Source organism: Watersipora subatra, chromosome 5 (assembly GCF_963576615.1).
Source record: "Watersipora subatra chromosome 5, tzWatSuba1.1, whole genome shotgun sequence".
Classification (NCBI taxonomy): Eukaryota; Metazoa; Bryozoa; class Gymnolaemata; order Cheilostomatida; family Watersiporidae; genus Watersipora; species Watersipora subatra.
Window position 1 is genome coordinate 30,748,628 of NC_088712.1, and position 21,559 is coordinate 30,770,186.

A 21,559-nucleotide genomic window follows, 5' to 3' on the forward strand; every position below is an offset into this window, starting at 1 on the left:
ATATGAAATCATGGAAAGTTCTCATATTTTTGTTACAAACTAATAGTACAGTAACTCAATCATATATTTCATCTTTTTCTGAAAGGATAAAATAAAATATTCGAATTGCATCATTAAACATGGCTGTTATGGTAAAGCTTCATTAATCATTCAAAATTTTTAATGGTTTTTCTCCGCCATTCACTGAATCATCAAAATGTTTATATTAATCACATTATATTTGTTTATGTTTAAACTCTGTGACCTCCCTAATTCTCTACCGGAGGCTCTGTCAAAACAAGCAATCTAAATTAGGAATTAATGCATCTTCAAGTTTTGTATTCACAGATGAAAATTCCTAGTTTAATTGATATTTACCCCTTGAATTTTTTAATCATATCATTTCTTTGTGATTTGATTGCTATACACTTATCAAACTTGATACAAAAGTTGAATTTTGTGACTAAAAATACCATATTAGCTAAATACCGGTTTTAATATTTGTGAGTGAGAAAAGACTTCTAGGCAACTATACATACCGTAAAAACTATAATTGAACGCCATGACCCTCTATTTTTGACCTTTTCTCTATACTGGTGGCGTTCAAATAGAGGCAGGCGTTGTATTTTTCAAATAGCTCGTCAGAATTTTTGGAAGATAAATTTAGCCCTTTTACGAGCGAAGCGAATGTGGCCTATATTTTGCCCATTTTCCGGTAGAGCGATGTTAAACCTTTTGGATGCAATAAATTTGCTAACTTACCTCCAACTTGTCAAAGATCTTTTAATAATGCGTTGAGAAACTGAGAAATGTCTCTACCTGTCGATATCTATGGCTTTCAATTAACCTGTGAAGATATTATAGCCTGTGTCCTTCTTTGCAATTTGTTGGAGCTTTCAATGTTTATTTCATTGTAAAATTGAAGACATATTTTTATTTTATGTCTATATTTAACAGTGTTGCCAAAAGCTCATTGCACTCATTGACATGTTTGCTACAGTTTGCAGTTGAAACTAACTTTTTATGTGAAATAGAAAAGAAATGATGAGTGTTGATCAGTTGTAGGATAAAATTACCACAATTATGCTATCAAATAATATGCTAAAAATCTGCAAATCTATAAGTAATATAATGATAATTTATCAAATGCTACAAATACATATTCATGAACAAGTGACATAAACGAACCATACTTATATTACAGGCAGAAACAAAAGTTAATGTTCTTAAAACAAAAATATTTTCATCGTTTGCTCGGATAGCTGCTTTCTGATTGTTACTTTCGATGGAACGAAGATTTTCTGGAGGTCCAATACCTTCCACAATGTCTTCTGACTTCAACTCTTCTTCTGCCCTGCTGAACTAGTTGATATTCGCGTCTAAACTAATTTTTGGCAGAGGGAATTTTTTACGAGTTACATTTAGCTCAAATGTGATGTGTAAAAGTTTTGCTCGCTAAACTTAATCTTTGGCCTAAAACTAGTCATTCATTTACCACTATAAATGTAAACCATCTTTATATACAAGTACATCGAAGTATCAAGACTGTGTATAACAAGAAACTGCTATTAGCCTAAGGCCATTATTGACTATTTTTATGGTGTCACTTTTAAAGTTTTGAAGAAAAAAAGGAAAGCTCTGAAGTTGGACAACAAGAAAATTGGTTGTTATTGATGTAAACGGTTCATTATTAATATAATTTTATAGACAAACTTTTACTGATTCCTTGATTTTATGGGTTCATAAAGATCAAATATTGTCAAAGTGGCAGTCAAAAGAAGGTCAAAAGAAGGTCAAAAGAGATTGGTGCTTTATTTTTCAACCCTTCTCTCATAGTGGCGGTCAAATAGAAGTGGCATTCAATACAAGGGTTTATGGTAAATAATAAATATATAAAAAAACTCTATATAATGTATATAACTCATCTATGTACATAAATCTCAATGTATGTTTGTCTAACTGTCTTTTGTCCGCCTAGTTATAGCTAAAACATTTTAGCAATGAAAAATCACCCATGTATTGGATTAGAACTCAAGTCGTTCTAATTGTAAGTTTATGACCACACACTCGTAATCACAAAACAAAGTCGTTCTTGTCATTACAATCACTTTTACCATAATACTGTTTATCTTTTTCCCGATTGCACACTAAATTTGCAATTCTTATAATTAATTAATATTACTTACCTTTTGTGTTCGTTACAATTTTCGAAATTTTTTAAAAAGCTAACTTTTTTAAATTTATAATTTTTAAATGTGCTATTTATATTTCAAATCTGCCATGACACTATTATTTCTAATTTCGATAAATTTGTACAAGCTAAATGCTTTTCACACGGACAATTGCATTACCTAGGGTAGGAGTTGCCTCTACATTCGCACTCTGTTTGGTCAGACAAAGAAATTCTGACATCTCATTTTTACGTTTGTTCTAGTACCGAGGGGTACCAATATCAAAGGGTACTCGTATCAAGGGATACTAGTATCAAGGGGTACTAGTATCAAGGGGTACCAATATCAAGGAATACTAGTATCAAGGGGTACCAGTATCAAGGGGTACCAGTATCAAGGGGTACTCGTATCAAGGGATACTAGTATCAAGGGGTACTAGTATCAAGGGGTACTAGTATCAAGGGGTACTAGTGTCAAAGGGTACCAGTATCAAGGAGTACTAGTATCAAGGGGTACCAGTGTCAAAGGGTACTAGTATCAAGGGGTACTAGTATCAAAGGGTACTAGTATCAAAGGGTACCAGTATCAAAAGGTACTAGTATCAAAGGGTACCAGTATCAAGGGGTACTAGTATCAAGGGGTACTAGTATCAAGGGGTACTAGTATCAAAAGGTACTAGTATCAAAGGGTACCAGTATCAAGGGGTACTAGTATCAAGGGGTACTAGTATCAAGGGGTACTAGTATAAAGGGGTACTAGTATCAAGGGGTACCAGTATCAAGGGGTACTAGTATCAAGGAATACTAGTATCAAGGGGTACTAGTATCAAGGGTTACTAGTATAAAGGGGTACTAGTATCAAGGGGTACTAGTATCAAGAGGTACTAGCATCAAAGGGTACCAGTATCAAAGGATACTAGTATCAAGGGGTACCAGCATCAAGGGGTATTAGTATCAAGGGGTACTAGTATCAAGGGGTACCAGTATCAATGAATGCTAGTATCAAGGGGTACCAGTATCAAGGGGTACCAGTATCAAGGGGTACTAGTGTCAAGGGATGCCAGTATTGTCCATCAAAACTTTGAATACAACAAGCTTCTTCTGCAACAGTAATGTTTTTTTATACACACACTTTCATGAACTCATCGTTTGTTTATTTTTTTATTAATTTATTTGAACTGCACAAAAACACTTTTTTCTTGAAATGAAGTTGAAAAGTTAGAATGGTAAATGTTGTATATGTTAAATAAAATTAGGTTTTTTGAGCAAAAACATTTTTATTTGTTTTGCTAAGGTACAGAAGGCACTTCTGCTAAGACACTTTGCAGGTGTCTTAGCAGGTGTCTTAGCAGAAGCGCATGGTGTGTTCAAACTTGCCCTAGAAGCGATTCTCTTGCATTTTTTTTAAGTTAAAACGTTTAAATATAGCAGCAGTTTATTAAAATAGCCTTTGTTAAGTGCTGTCGTAGTCTTAATGGCTGCCGTAGTCTCAATGGCTTCCGTAGTTTTATTGGCTGCCATTGTTGTTGCCTTAATGGCTGCCCTACAGGTTAATGGCATGACAGTAACTCATGCCATGACATAATTCCTAGATGACATCAGCCTGTAGGAGTTATTTGTGTTTGAGCCTAAAATAAAAGATGAATTGTAATACCTGTGATGTTACATGTCTGAGAATTTTTGTTATATAATATAAAATATTTGATATATAATATCTGATAAACAAGATACAATATAAGATACTAGAGGAATTCCCGGCTTTGCATGGATATTAAAATTCAGCTTATATACAGTGACAGGTAATGTAGTTGCCTGCCACTTGCCATTACGTGGCACATTAACAATGGCTAATTTGAGTAAGCTAGTAACCTATTGCTAAAGTTGCTAATAAGAGCCGTGAGAGCAAGCATAAAATGATGTTGCATTGTACTCAGAGCGTTATGCGTATTTTCACCCACATTGCGAAATTTATCCCCCCTCAATCAATGAATCCATCAATCTCGCATAGCTTGATTGGTAAGGTAACAATACACAATGCAATACAATACGATGCAATACGTCCCAATACATCCCTACGCCTGCCCTTCCCTACACTTGCCCTTCCCTACACCTGCCCTTCCCTGCCCCTGCCCTTCACTACACCTGCCCTTCCCTACACCAAGTAGTTATTTAACTAATAGGAGGCGTTTTGTTCATGCAGTCAAGTCAATTAAATACATATACACATTGCTGTTCTCAGAAACCTCCACAATATCTGTTACGCAAACACAGGTCATGCTTTATTTAGACTAGCAGTTAATGTTGCTTAGAAATCAAAGTACTTCTTTGTGTCTGCTCATACTAATATAAATATTTATTCTTAGTCAACCATACTAGTCTACCTGTGACTTATCATTCTTTCCTTGTTTGTGCTATAATCTTTTCTGGAAACTCAACTGTTTTCTCTCACTCAGCTCTTGTACTTGCAATGTTTATTTATCTCCCTCTCTCTCTCTCTCTCTCTTTCTCACAGTCGATCATTTCAATTATGGCTGTCATACAGAAGATAAATAAATTGGCAAGGTGTAGTGTTTGGCATAAGGCGTAGTAGTTTTTTTTTGCGGAAGTAGGAATATAATGGGTAGTCAGGCAGATTGGAGACACGATTATGGTTTAGGCTTTATCACTGACCTACCTGCATCTCTGTTTTCCGCTTTCTCTTACCATTTGTTTGAGTCTAGTTCTATCTACTTCATGTTACACTTGGCTACATCTTTGTATCTCAGCGTATATATATATATAGTTTATATAGAGTCTCGTTTTAGAAGAAATCAATGACCTCTAAAAGCATTTGTTTTTAAAACTCTTATTTTTAACAATTACTCAAGTTCAAGTTTACATGTATCTGATCAGCCCAAGTTGTGGCAAAGTTAAAAGACAACATTCAGTTTGTACTGTACTGTTATTTTATGAGTTAAACTAAATATGTTGTATCTGGGTGTTACAAACTCCTAGTCATTTACAATAGGCTTTTGCGTTGTCACGTTTTCACATTTTTATGTCTTTATATGCCTTCTGCATTGTGTTTCATTAAAGGTGCCTGTTAGCCTATTTGTATCTCTCATAATAGGAGGCTTTTTAAATGAGGTTTGTGACATTATGTTATATTATATATTATATTATACTATATTATATATTATATTATATATTTTATGTGGCATTATATTTTATTTCAGTATGAAGGATACAAGAAGAGGTGCATAGGCACTGCATACTTACTATTACAGTATAGGCGCCCCTACAACGTAAATAGTCCATTCCAGAAACGTTTATGTTATAGGGAATTCGTGTTATAAGAATAGGATAATACATGTAAACTGCCTAATCCGTTCCAAGATTTTTCTAAAATCACTCCTTTGGCCATGCAAAAGTAAAAAACTTGACATAACTCTTTTAATTTGTCAGCTGTACCGTAACTGCGGTATTTTTGGTTTGTATCAACAACTTTTCTCCTTTTTTGTGACCAATCTCATTGGTTTTATAAACCAAGATTGCGGTAAATATAAAACAAGTTGACGCACATTTTACAATGTATACAACGGCGTATACAACAAGAGTGCACATTTTCGATGTTCATTTGCAACGAACTGCTTATTTTTTTTAAACAGCAAAGTCTATTCTGCAAAGTAAAACTAACAACAAATATGTTGAACGCCTACAATAAGGCAAAACAACAAAATCTGTTTGTCAAGTCATCTAACCGGGATGCCGAGAAGATTAACTTTAAATGATTGTGGTCTCCCCTTCAATCACCAACCTATTCACCATTCATATCCCGTCTTACAGCAGCCTTTTACCACTAATCTGATCTCATAGCCGTGATTTGATTTGCTACAAACGTGAGAGAACAACTTCTTTTGTAAAGAGGTGCAAATGTAGAACTTCTAAAAAACTGGTGAAATATTTATTTGGCAATGATTGGAATGAAATAACAACTTAATAAAAATGTTTTGAACAGACGTGTTTAAAAAATGGCTTGATGATTTTATTGCTGTTCTGCATACTTTCCACTTGGTCTGTTATTAGCTTGCGAGGAACGCATGAGGAAAACAAGTTTTACAACTATGCTGACGCTAGATCTGATGTCATAACAGCTATTAGAGCCGATGTCACTGACCAATAGGCTGTCAGATCATAATCTCATCAAAGTGCTGATGCGCTGTTAATGGGCGCTGACCGCGTAACGAATCATTGGTGTCATATAGAGCTTGACAGCTGCAGCAGAGTGCAAACATTGATAGGTTGTTATAAAGGATATTATTACACAACAAACTTCAGTAAGTGTTATATATAGTTTATATAGTTTTAGCTAGATTAAAAACTTTTTTGTTCTAATTCTCACTCTTTTCATGTTTGGGTACATTAAACTGATATGGAAAGTAAAGATAATCAAAATCGATTGCTTAAACTTTCATGGATGTTTTGAATGTTTTAAGCTAAAATTTTACCATTGGAAAATATTTAGAATGTAAAATAAAACTTTTAAACAATGATCATTGATTGATGATTGACAGTTTTAGCTGACACTGAAAAAACTTGCTCTCAGGTTGATATAATTTAGAACTGGGGCCAAATGGGATTGATTAATATAAGATTTATTAAAGCAACAGCCAAATTTGTGCCAGAGATGAGCCTATAAAAACATGTGATTACATTAAATGCGCCAGTTAATCACTCGAAATTACAAATTTAATTTTGACAACATTTTTCTAAGATAGCCTATTTATTTAGCCAATGTGACCAAATAACAGACGACTGAAAGATAGAAGCATAAACATATTATGAAGCAAAAATTGTTTAGAGAGCATTAAAGCACTTGACTGACAAGCACTTGCAGGGCCTGTCATTTACTGGCTTCTGTCTGTCATCAGGTATGTCATGATATGTTTGCAGAGTTTTGGGCGTATCTGGTAAACTTTCTCTTAGGTACTCAAAGTTGTTTATTTTGGTCAGTTTACAATGAAAATTACGCAAGAATGTTGGAAATTGTTAAAAAATTTCCTTAAAGAAGTCAAAGGAAATAACAAATCATATAGAAGGCTGACAGATAAATCGACACAAATCTTTTTGGAAACAATTTTATAAATACATACCAGGACCTTGTCAGACTGGCGCACCGTGAGGGATTGTCGGTTGTAATAACTAATTGCATAACTATTCCGAAATATGGCAAGTTGGTTGACTGGTGCAGGTGGTGAAGTGTTGGTCGATTAAACTGAAAGTCATAAGTTTAAATCCTGTTGAAATTGTAAATTTTCCTGACATCCAAGTGCGGTGACAGACAGACGAACAAAGAAGGTTCCACTAATAATTTTTATTATAATAAAGCTGATAGTGGACAGCTCCTTGACTCATAAAATTAATTTCAAATGCAGTTAGTTTTTAAATATTTATTTAAACATTATATTAAATGTATATTTAATTTTTATATACAGCATGTATGCTGTGAGCTGCTTTCTGATTTATGTGGGGCCACATGTACAACTGCAAAACCTGTGCATGTCTACTCCTTTTATTTTACCTCATCTCACATTGCCATGTACATATTTCTCTTGTTGGGAAAAATATGTAAGGATTTGCTGGCTGAACAAGCAAAAGAGCAGTCTGAGCTCTTACAGAAGATTGTTGCATTCCAGTCTTTTTTTGATGCGCTTCACAACTTTTTTTTAACGTAGTCACTTTTTTACCGCTCACTAACCCACGAGCTGTTGGGTTTGCATCGATAGGCAGGGGTTGTCAAGAGTTCAGTTGGTTATTTACCAGCATTTAGACATCTCACAAAGCCTGAAAAAATTAGCTATTGCTTTACTTGCCTCAGTAGTCTTTGTCGCAACAGCAAAAGGCTCATAATTATAGCAAATTGGTTTAGCTAAGCTGCAGATAATTTTTTGTAACTAGCAAGTCAGGAGTTGTGCCCTCTCTTCAAAAGAGCAGTTAACTGTTAAATTTTTAAATTTTGCAGAATATTTCACTGGCGGTAGTGTTTTCTAAACTCCATGCTTTTTACAGCTAGTTCTGAGACTTGCATTTGTAGCAGCAATTGAAATACTTCTGTAAATACTATACAGTTAGTATCTATAGCAGTTTATACTTTTATATACTTATATATGATATTAAATATCATTTTTTATCCACCTCAACGGTGCTCTCAAGGCCAACCTAGATTTATCTGAGTGAGCCATTTGAATATTAGCTTTATATATAGAGAGTTCGTATACAGGAAACACGAATGAAAAAACTGCATGTACCTTTGATGATAGTCAGCCAAAATTTGCTCAAAGTTTAATCAGAAGCTTTGAGAATTCAAAGTCAATCAAAACTTTAAAACCTGCCAAACAATTGGTAAAATTCCTGAGTTATCATGCTCAATTTTCTGACACTTACTCTACTATGAAAGCCAATAGAAAAACAATCGAACTACAAAAGATAGATATTTCATGTCAAATAGTATCAGTTGTCTTGGTTTAATATTAATTAGTGGTTTCTCTTTCACATTAGTGTAGAAACTATTTCTAAATTAGTACGTATCTGTCAAGGACAATATCTGTTAACCGTGTCATAGAAACATAGTGACTAAAGGTTACCTTGAGGGTGAACCGTGTCATAGAAACATAGTGACTAAAGGTTACCTTGAGGGTGAACCGTGTCATAGAAACATAGTGACTAAAGGTCTAAAGGTTTCTTGGCTTCAGACACTTAACACAGTGAGCAGAATGAAACAGTCAAACTTGTTAAAATAATCGAATGTTTACATCTTATATCTGAGATTTAGAGCATTTCTGCAGTCTCTTGCAATTTTATAGCAGTCACCAAACCTTCAGATTACAATATACTAGCAGTAGGCCAGGGGATGCCTGAGATTTTTCAATTTTAATCAAATAATTTGCAGGTAGTTGTTTGAAAGGTGGATTCTCAGGAACCAGGTATAATTTTGCAACTAAGTGTTTTTGGCGATCTGGCAGAAGGTATGAAGTTTATGGGTACAAAGTTTGACCAAAATCGGACAGCAAACATGGAAGCGCATGTTTACACAATGACGAAGTGGAGTATATTAATATAGATTGCCATGACTTATGCTCTTGCAGGAAAACTAAACGTGACATGCTTATCACAAAGCTGTACCTGCTGTTGCTGAATTTGGCTGCTTTCATCGGCTGTACCTCGGCGGAATATTTGTCTTTCAACTTTAACCCTGCAGCCCCAGAACATGTTCACGCACACATGTTTACATTTGGTAATGGTACAGTGCCAGTAGCGGAAGGCCCAAATCCCTTCGCTAACAATGCACTCAATGGTGAAGAATTTTTCGGAAGGCACCTTCAGTGGGAGGAGGAGACCATCATGCAACGCAGACAAGTGAGATTTTTACAAATTAAAACTTAGCACTTTATTTTTTGTAATAAATATAACTAATTGATATAGTAGTAAGACTTGCATCACCATCTTTGGTAGTAACATCGGTTAGGTTAGATATTAATGTACAACTATAAATGTAAGTCTCTCTTTCCAAGTAGCATGTTTTGTGAGGTGTGGGTGATCACGGTTCTCCACCATTTCATTTCCCTTGTCTTTTTAACAATGCTTGCTCCGATACCTTTGCTTGCTCCGATGCTTCTGCTTGCGCTCTCTTTTTCACTCACTCTATTACTCACTCACTCACTCTCTCACTTACTCTCTCACTCACTCATTCTCTCACTTACTCCCACTCACTTACTCACTCTCTCACTTACTCCCACTCACTCACTCTTTCATTCTCACTCTCACTCATTCACTCACTCACTTTTTCATTCTCACTCTCTCTCACTCATTCACACTCTCACTCACTCTCTCACTCTCTCATTCACTCACTCTCACTCACTCTCTCACTCACACTCTCACTCACTCTATCACTCACTTACTCTCTCATTCTCTCACATACTCACTCTCTCACTCACTCACTTTCTCACTTATTCTCACTCACTCACTATTTCATTCTCACTCTCTCTCTCTCACTCACTCACTCACTCACTCTTTCATTCTCACTCTCTCTCACTCACACTCTCACTCACCCTCTCACTCACTCTTTCATTCTCTCACTCGCTCACTCTCTCACTCACTCATTCACTCACTCTCACTCACTCACACTCTCACTCACTCCCACTCTCACTCACTCTCTCACTTACTCACTCTTTCATTCTCTCACTCACTCGCTCACTCTCTCACTCGCTCACTCTCTCACTCACTCATTCACTCTCACTCATTCACTCACTCTCTCACTCACTCATTCACACTCTCACTCACTCTCTCACTCACTCATTCATTCACTCTCTCTCCTTCTCTTTCTCACTCTCTTTCTCTCTCACTTTCCTTATACAGACCTATTAACATTACATTGACTTGATTTATTTTATAAAAAAAACAACGCAATTAAACATTATTGCAAACTAAAGCAAGTTCTCCTGTGTATCTCTATCACCATGACTACCTTTGCAATTACCATTTTCTGCAGTTCAAAGCCTCCACTTTCCTTTGCCTTTCTCAAAGGTGAAGTAATCAAAACAAACCAAACTTCATTAATTCCAATAAATTACTTTCTTTACAATTCTAACTTTCTCCATCATACGTTTGTTATATTGCTGTGTTGTCATCTGCAGTTTGCACTATGTAGTTTGATATGTTTGTGAAATGTAGGATGAATTAGTTTAATTTCCTTTGCTTAGGCTTTCCATTTCTTCCAGATACCGCCAAGTTCTCTAAACCCTCCTTTATGTACATAAGAAACTCCAGCTGTCTTTTCCTGATTGTTCTTATTATATTAAACTCCTTCCTTTGCTTTTTTTAACACTTCAAGTTGTGGTGTGATTCCTTTCAGATAAACATTCGCCATAGCAACCATATTGCTATAGCTTCCAGTCGTAAAGTCATAATAAAATGTTAACGTGAATTTCTCATTTGGTTAAAAATATGACTGACCAGCTGTATACAGACAGTAATTCTTTTAGCATCCTAAAAAGCCTATAGTTATAATCAAACATCTTTCTTCCTAGTTTAATTGGTTCTTGTTCCTACTTCATATGTTGGATCAAATATTCCCATCATATTGCATGGAAATTAAATTAATTCGTCCTGCATTTCACAAACATATCAAACTACATAGTGCAAACTGCAGATGACAGCCCAGCAATATAACAAATGTATTATGGAAAAAGTTAGAATTGTAAAAAAACTAATTTAATGGAACTAATAAAGTGTAATTTGTTTTGATTACTTCACCTTTGAGAACGGCAAAGGAAAGTGGAAGCTTTGAACTGCAGAATATGGCCATTGTAAAGGTAGTCATGGTGATAGAGATACACAAGAGAACTTGTTTTAATTTGCAATAATGTTTAATTGTTTTGTTTTTTATAAAATAAATTAAGTCGATGTAATGTTAATAGGTCTGTATAAGGAATGAGCATAAATCACTTTAAAGCTGTCAGTAAACATAGCATTAGTTTAGTTGTTGTACTCCAAAGCTAAACTATTGCATTTTTACAAAAATCTAAATATGACAAACATACCTTTATGTGCTGCATTTTTGGGTACAAAGGCCACAATAGAAATCGGCTAAAATTCTCGGGCTGTTTGTAGCAGCAAATATATACTAGAGTAAACCATAGAAAGGCAGAGTCCTTGTATTTACTTGTCATAACTACTAGATAAGGAAGCGTTGTCATTTTTAGTAATGTGAGAGCATTGTTGTCTGTGTCTCGTCATTCCAATTGTTTGACAGATAGCTGCTCTATGATATGACATCTTCTAGCAGGTGTTTTTTTGGCTAAAAGCTTATATCTTATTATTAAGAGCTTTGTTAATTTCAAAATATGAGCTTTACATTTTTGGTTGATATAAAGGTTGGTTGTAGAATATAAAGAGGTCAATAAAGAAAATAGGTGCCTAGAATTGTATCTGGTTTTGCGTAACTACTTTAATTGCTGTCACATGTATGTTTGTTGTTGCTCTTTTTTACAGCACCGTCTTGAGGAATGTTTGTTTCAAATGTAATTTCCATACAACGGCTTGCTTCTGAGGCATATTTAAACTGATTGTCTATTTCAATGCTTGTATTTGATAATGAAACTTGCTTCGGTGCATATTACTCTACATATATAAATGTCAGTGTTTGGTTGGTTTGTCTGTTGGTCTGTTGTGTGTCCAGTTATAGCGATAAAGTTTTATGAACGAAAAATGAGCTTTACATGAGAATTGAACTCGGAACCTACAGGTCCGGGTTCACATTGCTACGCAATGGTTTAGCACATCATTCCTATTACACCTGCCAATCTTTAATGGTGATTGGTTAAAATGCCGACACTTCATCTAGCCTTCTTAAAGAGTACAAAGCAACCTTTTTTCCTACCACTAGCTTAAGTTATAATAACTGCTTTTATTTAAAAGCTTAAAAAAGAGCTCAAGCTACTCAAATGCATTGGGTAAACAAACTTAGCCAATTAAAAATAAATTTTCTATGCTAAAACCTTTTTTATTACTCGAGCAACGCTGGGCCTTCATCTAGTTTTCTTATACATATTAGTATAGATATAGCTTCATCGTAAAAGGATACTTTTCCTTGCTCAATGAACAGTCAGATCTCAAAAGTGTGTAAGCTAGAGTACAGTCAAACGTCTTTTTACAAATACAGTCGAACATTTACTTACAAATACAATCACAACTCATTTTACAAATACAGTCAAACCTCTACTTACAGATACAGTCAAGCCTAGATTTACAAATACAGTCAGTCCTAGGTTTACAATTGTTTTGACTTGCAAAGCTACCAACAAATGACATCAGATTTCAGGCAGTATTTGACGCTAGACCTGAAGTAACTTGTAACATACAATGTTCAAAGTTTGTTGACACAGTTTTGTGAGTAAGAATAGAGAGTAGTGTAGAAACAACATCAATAATAAATTTGTTTGGTTCAAACCAAGTTTAGTCTTATCAAGTCTAAATTTAAGTAAGTTACATCGCTTATTTCTATTATCACCTCTACCTTCTCACTCAAACATCTCTAAACCTTCACTCTGCCCATCCGCCTTTTAGTATCGCAATGATAGTAATCATAATAATAATAATAGGCCGCAGAATGATCTCATACCTGGTAGAGATGTTCTTCAACACAGAAATCGACAATTCTAGGGACAGCACAGATTTTAAAGGAAAGTTCTAAAGTCAAAGAATTCAGTGACAACCAACTGGTCCTTAGATAGTGTTTGAGCTCACATGCAACCAGGCTTATAAGTTGTGATAAAAACCTCCCAAAACAACAACAATAATAATAACAGTAACAATAGTAGTAGTCATAATAATGCTTTTCTTTATTACTCGTTACTTTATTAGTTCAAGTTTTTGCGTATAATTTAGTTTATTATGTTTAATTTTATATTTTAAACCTATATTTTGAACCTTTTACTGCTAAACGCAATTATCTGTAGTATCTGTTTAGGATTTAACACAATTTTTAGGTTGTGGAACCAAAACTTTTGACTGAAAAACTAACATTAATTTAGCCCATAGCTGTTTGATCAAAGATGACAATAAATATATTCATAGACTTATCACCTAGTAAATTGTATCTATTAAACATTAATATTTTTTATCTTTAAAAGGTTTTTTCAGTTTTTTAAAACAACTTTTTAAAAGGGTAATAGTAGATCACGTATACTTTATAGCATAAGTGTATATGATGCAATATAGCAAAAGTTAATATTGAATCTACTATTAGTATTTTCAAAGAAATTTAATATTTTATAAAGCTTGTATGTTCTCGTAGCTTTAAAGCTGGCAATGTTGCATGTAGGAAGAGGGCATCTTTTCATTCGGTAAATGTCGATAAACTGTGCTGCCTCAACTTTTTGCTGGTTTAATTATAAACTTTTATGGACTATTTCCATACTCATAATAATTAATGTGTTGTAACTTATGTACATTGCACATAACATGTACTCTTGCTAACAATAATTTTCTCAAATTTAATTAATTTATATGCAGCTGTATTATTTGTTTTCGAATTTTCAGGTTTTGCTAGATTAGTTCTAAAATTAATCGAAGATTAACTGATCCAGACCAGTTATTAATCGCGATTAATTTTTTTAATCGGTGTGCATCTCTAAATATTAGCATTGTAATTAGCCTTGTACCTTCTCTAGGAAGCTCTCTATTTCTGGAAGGAGAGGTTTGGACTCGATGGAGAGGAGTTGATGCAGACAGGGCAAGGAGTTGTTCTCAGATACCAAATAAGTCCGGAGGTGAATGAAAGGGCTTACATGATGAATATGCCTTGTCCTACGCCTCCTGAAGGTAAGACAACGCTCTATTTATAGGGATTTTAAGGTATGAAAATGATAATATTCATAGATCTTCACTGTCGCAAGCGATATCCTGTTTGCATTCAAGATGGTGTGCCGAACTTTTTACTATAGTCACTTGTATTACGATGAAAGCTGTAATTACCACTAATAAAGTTGTAAATGAGAAAACCTAAAAACAGATTCGCTGAGTGATGGCGAAAATAGTTGAGACGCCTAGCCTATGAGTGAAATAACTAGAAATTCATGATCATATTGAAATAACCTGACTGTTACAGCAGCTAGATGATTAAAACTATATATTGTCTAATTCTTCATACTGTCAGGAGTATGTTGAAACCAATTATATTAATATTATAATTAGCTGGTTTTTATTATGAACTTTTTTACTAGGCAACAAAATTCAACTACAATATCTAGCAAGATTTTGATTACACTCAATCTATGACACAGTGTCTGCTAGATATCATATTAAAATAATTTTGGACAATTCTTTGTATAATTTGGCAGCATCTAGCAGACACTGTGTCATAGATTGACCGTAATAGAAATTTTGCTAGATATTGTAGTTGAAGATGCTGCCCAGTAATAAATTCATTATAAAAACCAGCTAACAATAATATTAATATAATTGGTTTCAACATACTCCTGACAGTATGAAGAATTAGACAATATATAGTTTTAATCATCTAGCTGCTGTAACAGTCAGGTTATTACAATATGAACATGAATTTCTAGTTATTTCACTCATAGGCTAGGCCTCTCAACTATTTTGGCCATCACTGTAACTCAGCGATAGATATGCTGTAACACTGTAAATATGCTGACCTAAACTACAGCTATGTATGTGTGACAATAATAAAATTGAATTTCTAATATTTGGCACTGACAATTATTTTTGACAGAATTAAAATCTGAGTGCAATTGTTCCTTTGAACGAGTCATGATTTCATACGAAGCATATCTATGCAAACCTCTCCATGAACCAGACAATCAAATTACTCTTCACTGCTAACTAGGACAGCTGCTATTGTATTTGAAATGCAATAAATTTTTTTTAACTGCAATAGAATATAATAAGAATAATATAATAGAATATGGAGAGTTTTGTGGCATTTAGATTTCTCAAAGTTAAAAAAATTATAGCAGATAAAAATACCCTAAATATCTGCTTAAACAAACATTTTAAAATTTGGCATCATTCAAAGGTCATGAGGTAGTAGATGGAGGATTCCAGCTTTTTGTCACACGAGAAGATGGTGTCGAAGTATTTAATCCTGCTAAAGGAAAGGTTGTACTCTACCCATTCCAGACAAACCTAGTCTATTCCTGGCTTAAAATTCACATTAGGGAGGAAGGAGAAGATTGCGGGCTAGAGTACCCTCCCCCTGAGTGGATCATCTTAAGATACCAGGTATGTGTCTTGTCTTTGCATGTCTTCATATTAAGAGAAACTAGACTGAACTTATCTGTATATCTAGTAGCATCAACTTAGCTCATATAAAATTGGCACTCACCAGCAGGTACACAGGCTGACAAAACAACAAACAGGCTGCCAATGAGCATTCATTCCAACCACAAAAACTTATGCAAGCATTTTCTGGTGGCTAAAAGGCAGCTTTATATATTTTGGCAGTTTGCTTTTCTATTGTATTATGCATGCTCTACAAGTCTAGCGCAGTAAAAAATCCTATGACCTATGATCTATAACCTATGACCTTCAATTGTTTAAAGGCGAATCTCATTTCCATTGTTGGCAGCAGTTCAAACAGCTGCTCTATAATAAACTGATAAGTTCTTAGAATTGATGCAGTTTAATGCCAGAATAATATTTATTGTCTGTCTGCCTTGTCAGCAACTCAAACACTGAGGCCTGCTGACATCAGCTATTGCCTCTGATACAGACAGATCTTTTCAACTGTGTCTGTTAGGAAATTCTTATGATTGACTAGCTAGTATCACTTTCTATCAAGAACTGATGAAGAAAAATTAGAATACTTTCACAAATCATGCTTTAGAGTTATACTAGCTGATATGGACGGTTATGACTAGCGTCTAAACACCGTTAATGCTGAAAAACTAAATGCGTTTATAGATATTTGCTGTCTAAAATACTCAAATCATATCTCCAATCTGCCTGACCATCCACTACATTCATATTTATACTAGTAGACCTTATACCAGACACCAACACTTTATACACATTATAGAACCAAGTTATACAAAAAGAGCTTTTCTTTCAATACGCTTCATTTACATTATTCTTTTTTGTTTTTTATTTTTGTCTGATAGTCTATTTACTCTAAACGACCTTGACCTTGACCGGTGTAAATGAAATTAATATCTATTTAACATTAGACTCAGCAAACCTGGAAATTTATTTCATTTTCAACGTAAATGGTTTCACAACAAAAACCCATGAGCCTGTTCATTAAAGACAATTGTCTTTCATGCATGCGAGGGCGTATATGTGAAATTTGAATCAGATAGATTGTGGTACATTTATACAGAGAACGAAAGGTCTAAGATTACCAATTAATCCTGTCACTACTTGAAGTGAACCTGTTTTTATACATTAAATAAGTAGTGAGTCCATTCTTATAACTCTTCCTTCTCATGAGAATTTATTAACATCACTCTTATTATAGTAAATATTATTCCTCAACCTTGGAATTTATTAACATCACTCTTATTATAGTAAATATTATTCCTCAACCTTGGAATTTATTAACATCACTCTTATTATAGTAAATATTATTCCTCAACCTTGGAATTTATTAACATCTCTCTTATTATAGTAAATATTATTCCTCAACCTTGGAAATTATTAACATTACTCTTATTATAGTAAATATTATTCCTCAACTTTGGAATTTATTAACATCACTCTTATTATAGTAAATACTATTCTATGATTTTGGAATGTGGTGAAGTGGTACAAGTAGTCAAGTGTCAATCTACAAACTTCAGGCCACGAGTTTAAGACCAGCAGACGGAAATCTCTTACAGAACGCTTCAATTCCCACTTACATGTATATCATTTTTTCAGAATGACAGTTTCATACAGGGTCACAAAATTACATTAAACCCTTCAGCAGCTATATGTAATCACTCGGGTATGAGTCAGCCTACACTCATTCATACACTGCTTTTACTTACTGTAGATCACATGTCGCTTTTTATTGCTACATTATTAGAAATAGAAGTTGTCATCACTTACTCAAGGGGATTCATAGACTGAACAAAAGCTTATGTTCTGTAAATATTTAACTCCACTTTTTACAGTGGACAGTCAAATATTTCATATTATTCATACCAGGATCAGGCTATTGAAATGATAAACTGTGCAGCTAATGCTTTCCTAAACACCACACTTCAGCTTGAAGGTAAAGCTGTACATGTATTTCTAAAATAACAGATGTCCATTAAACACGGTGCTAAAAATATATATATAATATTAATATATATTACCATATATACGTATGTATATATGCATATGCATATATATGTTTATATATACTTTTTTAGCAATGAATTATTTCAATATGTAATATTAATATTATTTATTTATTATTAATAATATTATATTAATAATGTAATATTATTTGGTAGTATTATATTACGATTAACTATTTCTATATATAGGATTTTTATTATATAATATATATAATGCTATTATTTTTATTTATTATTATTAATATTATAATATAATATTATTCAATAACATTATACTATTAATTATTTCTATTGATAATATTAATACAGAAAATATATAGAGCTAATATGTAATATAATATTATAATGTTATTATACGCACAACAGGACAATCAGTGAAAGTGGCAAATGACTAAAACGTGTTACATTATATACAAAAAATGGAATGTTACAGACCTTGGAGCCAGCCAAATGGACTCTAAATGCCATCGTATTTGAGTTGGAAGTAATTGGAGAGAACTATTTTGGCAGCGGCAGATCTCTTGGCATCAGCGCTCCGATAGTCACAGAAAAGACCATCACTAACAGGCTCCTCAATTATATGACATTTGAGACGTCGGGACCTGAGGCCGAGTTGAAGTTAATCAACATCGAGCATGCTCGTATTCAAGAGGTAGGATAATCCGTATTACATCTGTTAACAGGTTTTTGGTACTGCAAAAATTTTATGCTAAAAATAAATATAAGAAATTGCAGTGAGGACAGATGTTGGGTAGAGAAGGTGTGCTTTTCATAGCCACAATGGCTATAATAAAGAGGTTATGGAATGATATGTTCACTTTAGCATGAAGTATGTATCAAACAGCATGTTGGGGTAGTTGAGAAAACCTCACCCGTTAACAGCAGTTTGGGGTCTCCTCTCTTAATAATATCATCATCCTGAGATGTTTCCAAAAATGAGTCCAGTCACAAACAAAAGGGGTAAAATATTAAAACTTTATTGTCAAATGTTGGAGATACTGATATTGTTTTTATGGTCTGTCTGGATTATGGAGCTGCCAACGATAAGTTTTTTGAAATCTACTTTCAGCCCTTTCTGGCTTGTAACAGTAATATTATATATTGTGAGTGTATGAAATACACGTTACTAGCTCAAATTTGTTTTAATTTGAAAAATTTGTCCATTTTTATCTATAAAAACTGTTTTATCTGCATAAATATATGTTATGTAGCAAAGTCTATTACATAACCTGAACACTCTAGATACAGCAGTTAAAAGCACAACATTTTTGGTCTTTCCTTAACTTGTTAAATACTTTTTTCTAAATTTAATAATTTCACTTTAATATTTTTTATGTGATTTTATTTGTTCAATTTTATTATATTTATTTATTTGTTATTGTCTTGGTCTAATTTAACTTGACCAGTAATAACAAAGGTAGTATCTATCTAACTATGTGATACAAATTTTCTAGCTTGTGAAGTTTGAGGATATTTCATTCGAACACCAAAATAATTTTCAACAAACCATGTTTGAAATGGTTTTAAATGTTGCAGTTTGGAAAATGTCAGTTAGGAGGTTGGTTAAAATTAGAAATAAAATATAAAAAATATAAAAAACAATAAAGGTATAGCAATAATATTATATATTGTGCGTATATGAAATACACGTTACTAGCTGAAGTCATGTCAGACTATGGAATGTTACGCGGGATCTACGTCGATCTAGAGCAAAATAGAAAATGATCAGAAGAGATTTGACTTTCATGAATTGCTAAGAAGTGTAAATCATAGAGTTGTACAATATTAATATTCATAGAACTGTACGATGGTTATCACACTATAAAAACTGATAGACAAAAATTCCATAAGAAAAAAAATCTTTGTTACCTCAATTAGTATTTTCATTTTAAAAAGTGTTGGATTCAGCAATTACAAATCTTTTATTACTTTGATCCTATCTTCATTTCACTTACTGTGTTTTTTGCAATTTCGGGTGAACAGTATCATAAGGCGTGGTCTCAACTCCATGGTCCTTGTCTGTATTTAACTAATATGTAAGCAAATATATAAAACAACAACGAAGACAAACAGTGAGCTTAGTCAACTTTATTGGATAAAATATTCGCTTTTCTTACACAAAAACCTTATAGTTTTTGTCTAAATTAAACCGCTGAGCTAGTTTGGGTTCATTCCTGTTTCTCCTCACCGTTTTCTGAGTTACTCTCCCTGTCGGTTACGGTTTAACATTGACGACAGCTTTTTCGAAGGCGTTAATAATTGAGACAGGCTTTACCTTAGCCCGTGCATCTACAATTCACCCACGTATGGTGGCGTAGCTTACTCGCCGCTGCCTCTAAATTTAGACTGAGCTTCATAAGCATAAACTACTGATGCCATTTAGTGGGTTTCTTAAACAAGTAAATAGCAATTCGCAGCACATCTCTGCCGTATCCCTAACATGTGCTAAAGACACGCAGTAAATTCCAGATTTCGGTTGGCACACAGGACACGCCATAGTGAAAGGCACATAATCCATTCTTTAGAAAGTTTCAGGCATTCAAGTCGACCCGCCTGGTGCAAAAATATGGTATTTCATTTTCAGCTCAAATCTTCTGTCAGGAACTTATCTAGCAGCATATTTTTATCAGCAGAACTTCAACAATGAGATGTTAATATAATACTTGTTAACAGAGAATGATGAGAATGGACAACTCCTCATATGTGGATTATGATGGAAACTTCACCTCGCATGCTCCAGAAACAGTACAAAAAATATTCAAAATAGAGAAGTCAAAAAACATTACGGAAAAGGAAGGTAAAGGAAGCGGCAAGCCAAGTACATAAGTACAAATGCATACAGTGATGTGCGCTATCATATCAGGATATCTAACATAATGGTGTTTATATAGTTATGGATCCTTAACATATAGCTATGGATCCTTAACATATAGCTATGGATCTACATCAACTTCTGTTGTCCTTTGTTGTTTATTTCATTTTTTTTAAATTAAGCCAGTGTTAATGTTCATAAAGTTCACTTAAGACTATCTGAACACGTTAATATTTTGCTCGCTTCAGCTCTTTAATATTTTGCACTTTGCAGCTCTTTAATATTTTGCACTTTGTAGCACACTTAGAATATGATTGGTTGATAAGCTAGTTTCAATGGTTGGTATATACTAGCTTTTAGGATATAATATTTTTATATAATTTTTAATGAAGTGTTCCATTATATTTATGTTATTTTTAGCATTTTAAACACTTTGCTGTGCTAAATAATATAATACAATTTTTGTTAATGCATCAGAAGAAAATACAAGGTTATCACATACATATACATCAGATATTCCTTCACTCAGTCGAGATCTGCAAGCGTTAAAACAAATAGAATGGAATAGCTACAAGATCTCAACTGCTTGTTAACTGATAAACCAGATGGCATTTACTTCTAACGATATGATCTCATATATATCTTGGTTACTACAACCTGATAAGATTTATTTTTCTGGGTCAGTCTGCAAGCCATCTGTCAGTTAGATTGTCGCTGAGTGAATGTCCAACAACCGGGCCGCCCACGTGAGATATTGAAACTGGTGCATTCCAA

The 21,559-nt window shown here is 33.8% G+C and overlaps 1 protein-coding gene across 2 annotated transcripts; it reads left to right on the top strand.

The window, feature by feature from the left end:
• The first annotated feature begins 6,389 nt into the window (after positions 1-6,389).
• Positions 6,390-21,407, top strand: LOC137396790 (uncharacterized). Of its 2 annotated transcripts, none has more exons than XM_068083099.1 (6): positions 6,390-6,465; positions 9,274-9,544; positions 14,359-14,509; positions 15,726-15,931; positions 18,407-18,625; positions 20,647-21,407. In XM_068083099.1, the coding sequence occupies exons 2-6, from the start codon at positions 9,290-9,292 to the stop codon at positions 20,797-20,799; spliced, it is 984 nt and encodes a 327-aa protein (XP_067939200.1). In that variant the 5' UTR covers positions 6,390-6,465; positions 9,274-9,289; the 3' UTR covers positions 20,800-21,407. The 2 variants fall into 2 exon arrangements, with proteins under 2 accessions (XP_067939200.1, XP_067939201.1); XM_068083100.1 differs by having other exon boundaries at positions 14,380-14,509.
• The last annotated feature ends 152 nt before the right edge of the window (positions 21,408-21,559 follow it).

Excerpts from the sequence above, each read along its gene's own strand:
- LOC137396790 (XM_068083099.1), top strand. The coding sequence starts at position 9,290 with ATGCTTATCACAAAGCTGTACCTGCTGTTGCTGAATTTGGCTGCTTTC. Across the intron at positions 9,545-14,358 it reads CCATCATGCAACGCAGACAA|GAAGCTCTCTATTTCTGGAA; the intron begins GTGAGATTTTTA and ends TACCTTCTCTAG. Across the intron at positions 18,626-20,646 it reads AGCATGCTCGTATTCAAGAG|AGAATGATGAGAATGGACAA; the intron begins GTAGGATAATCC and ends ACTTGTTAACAG.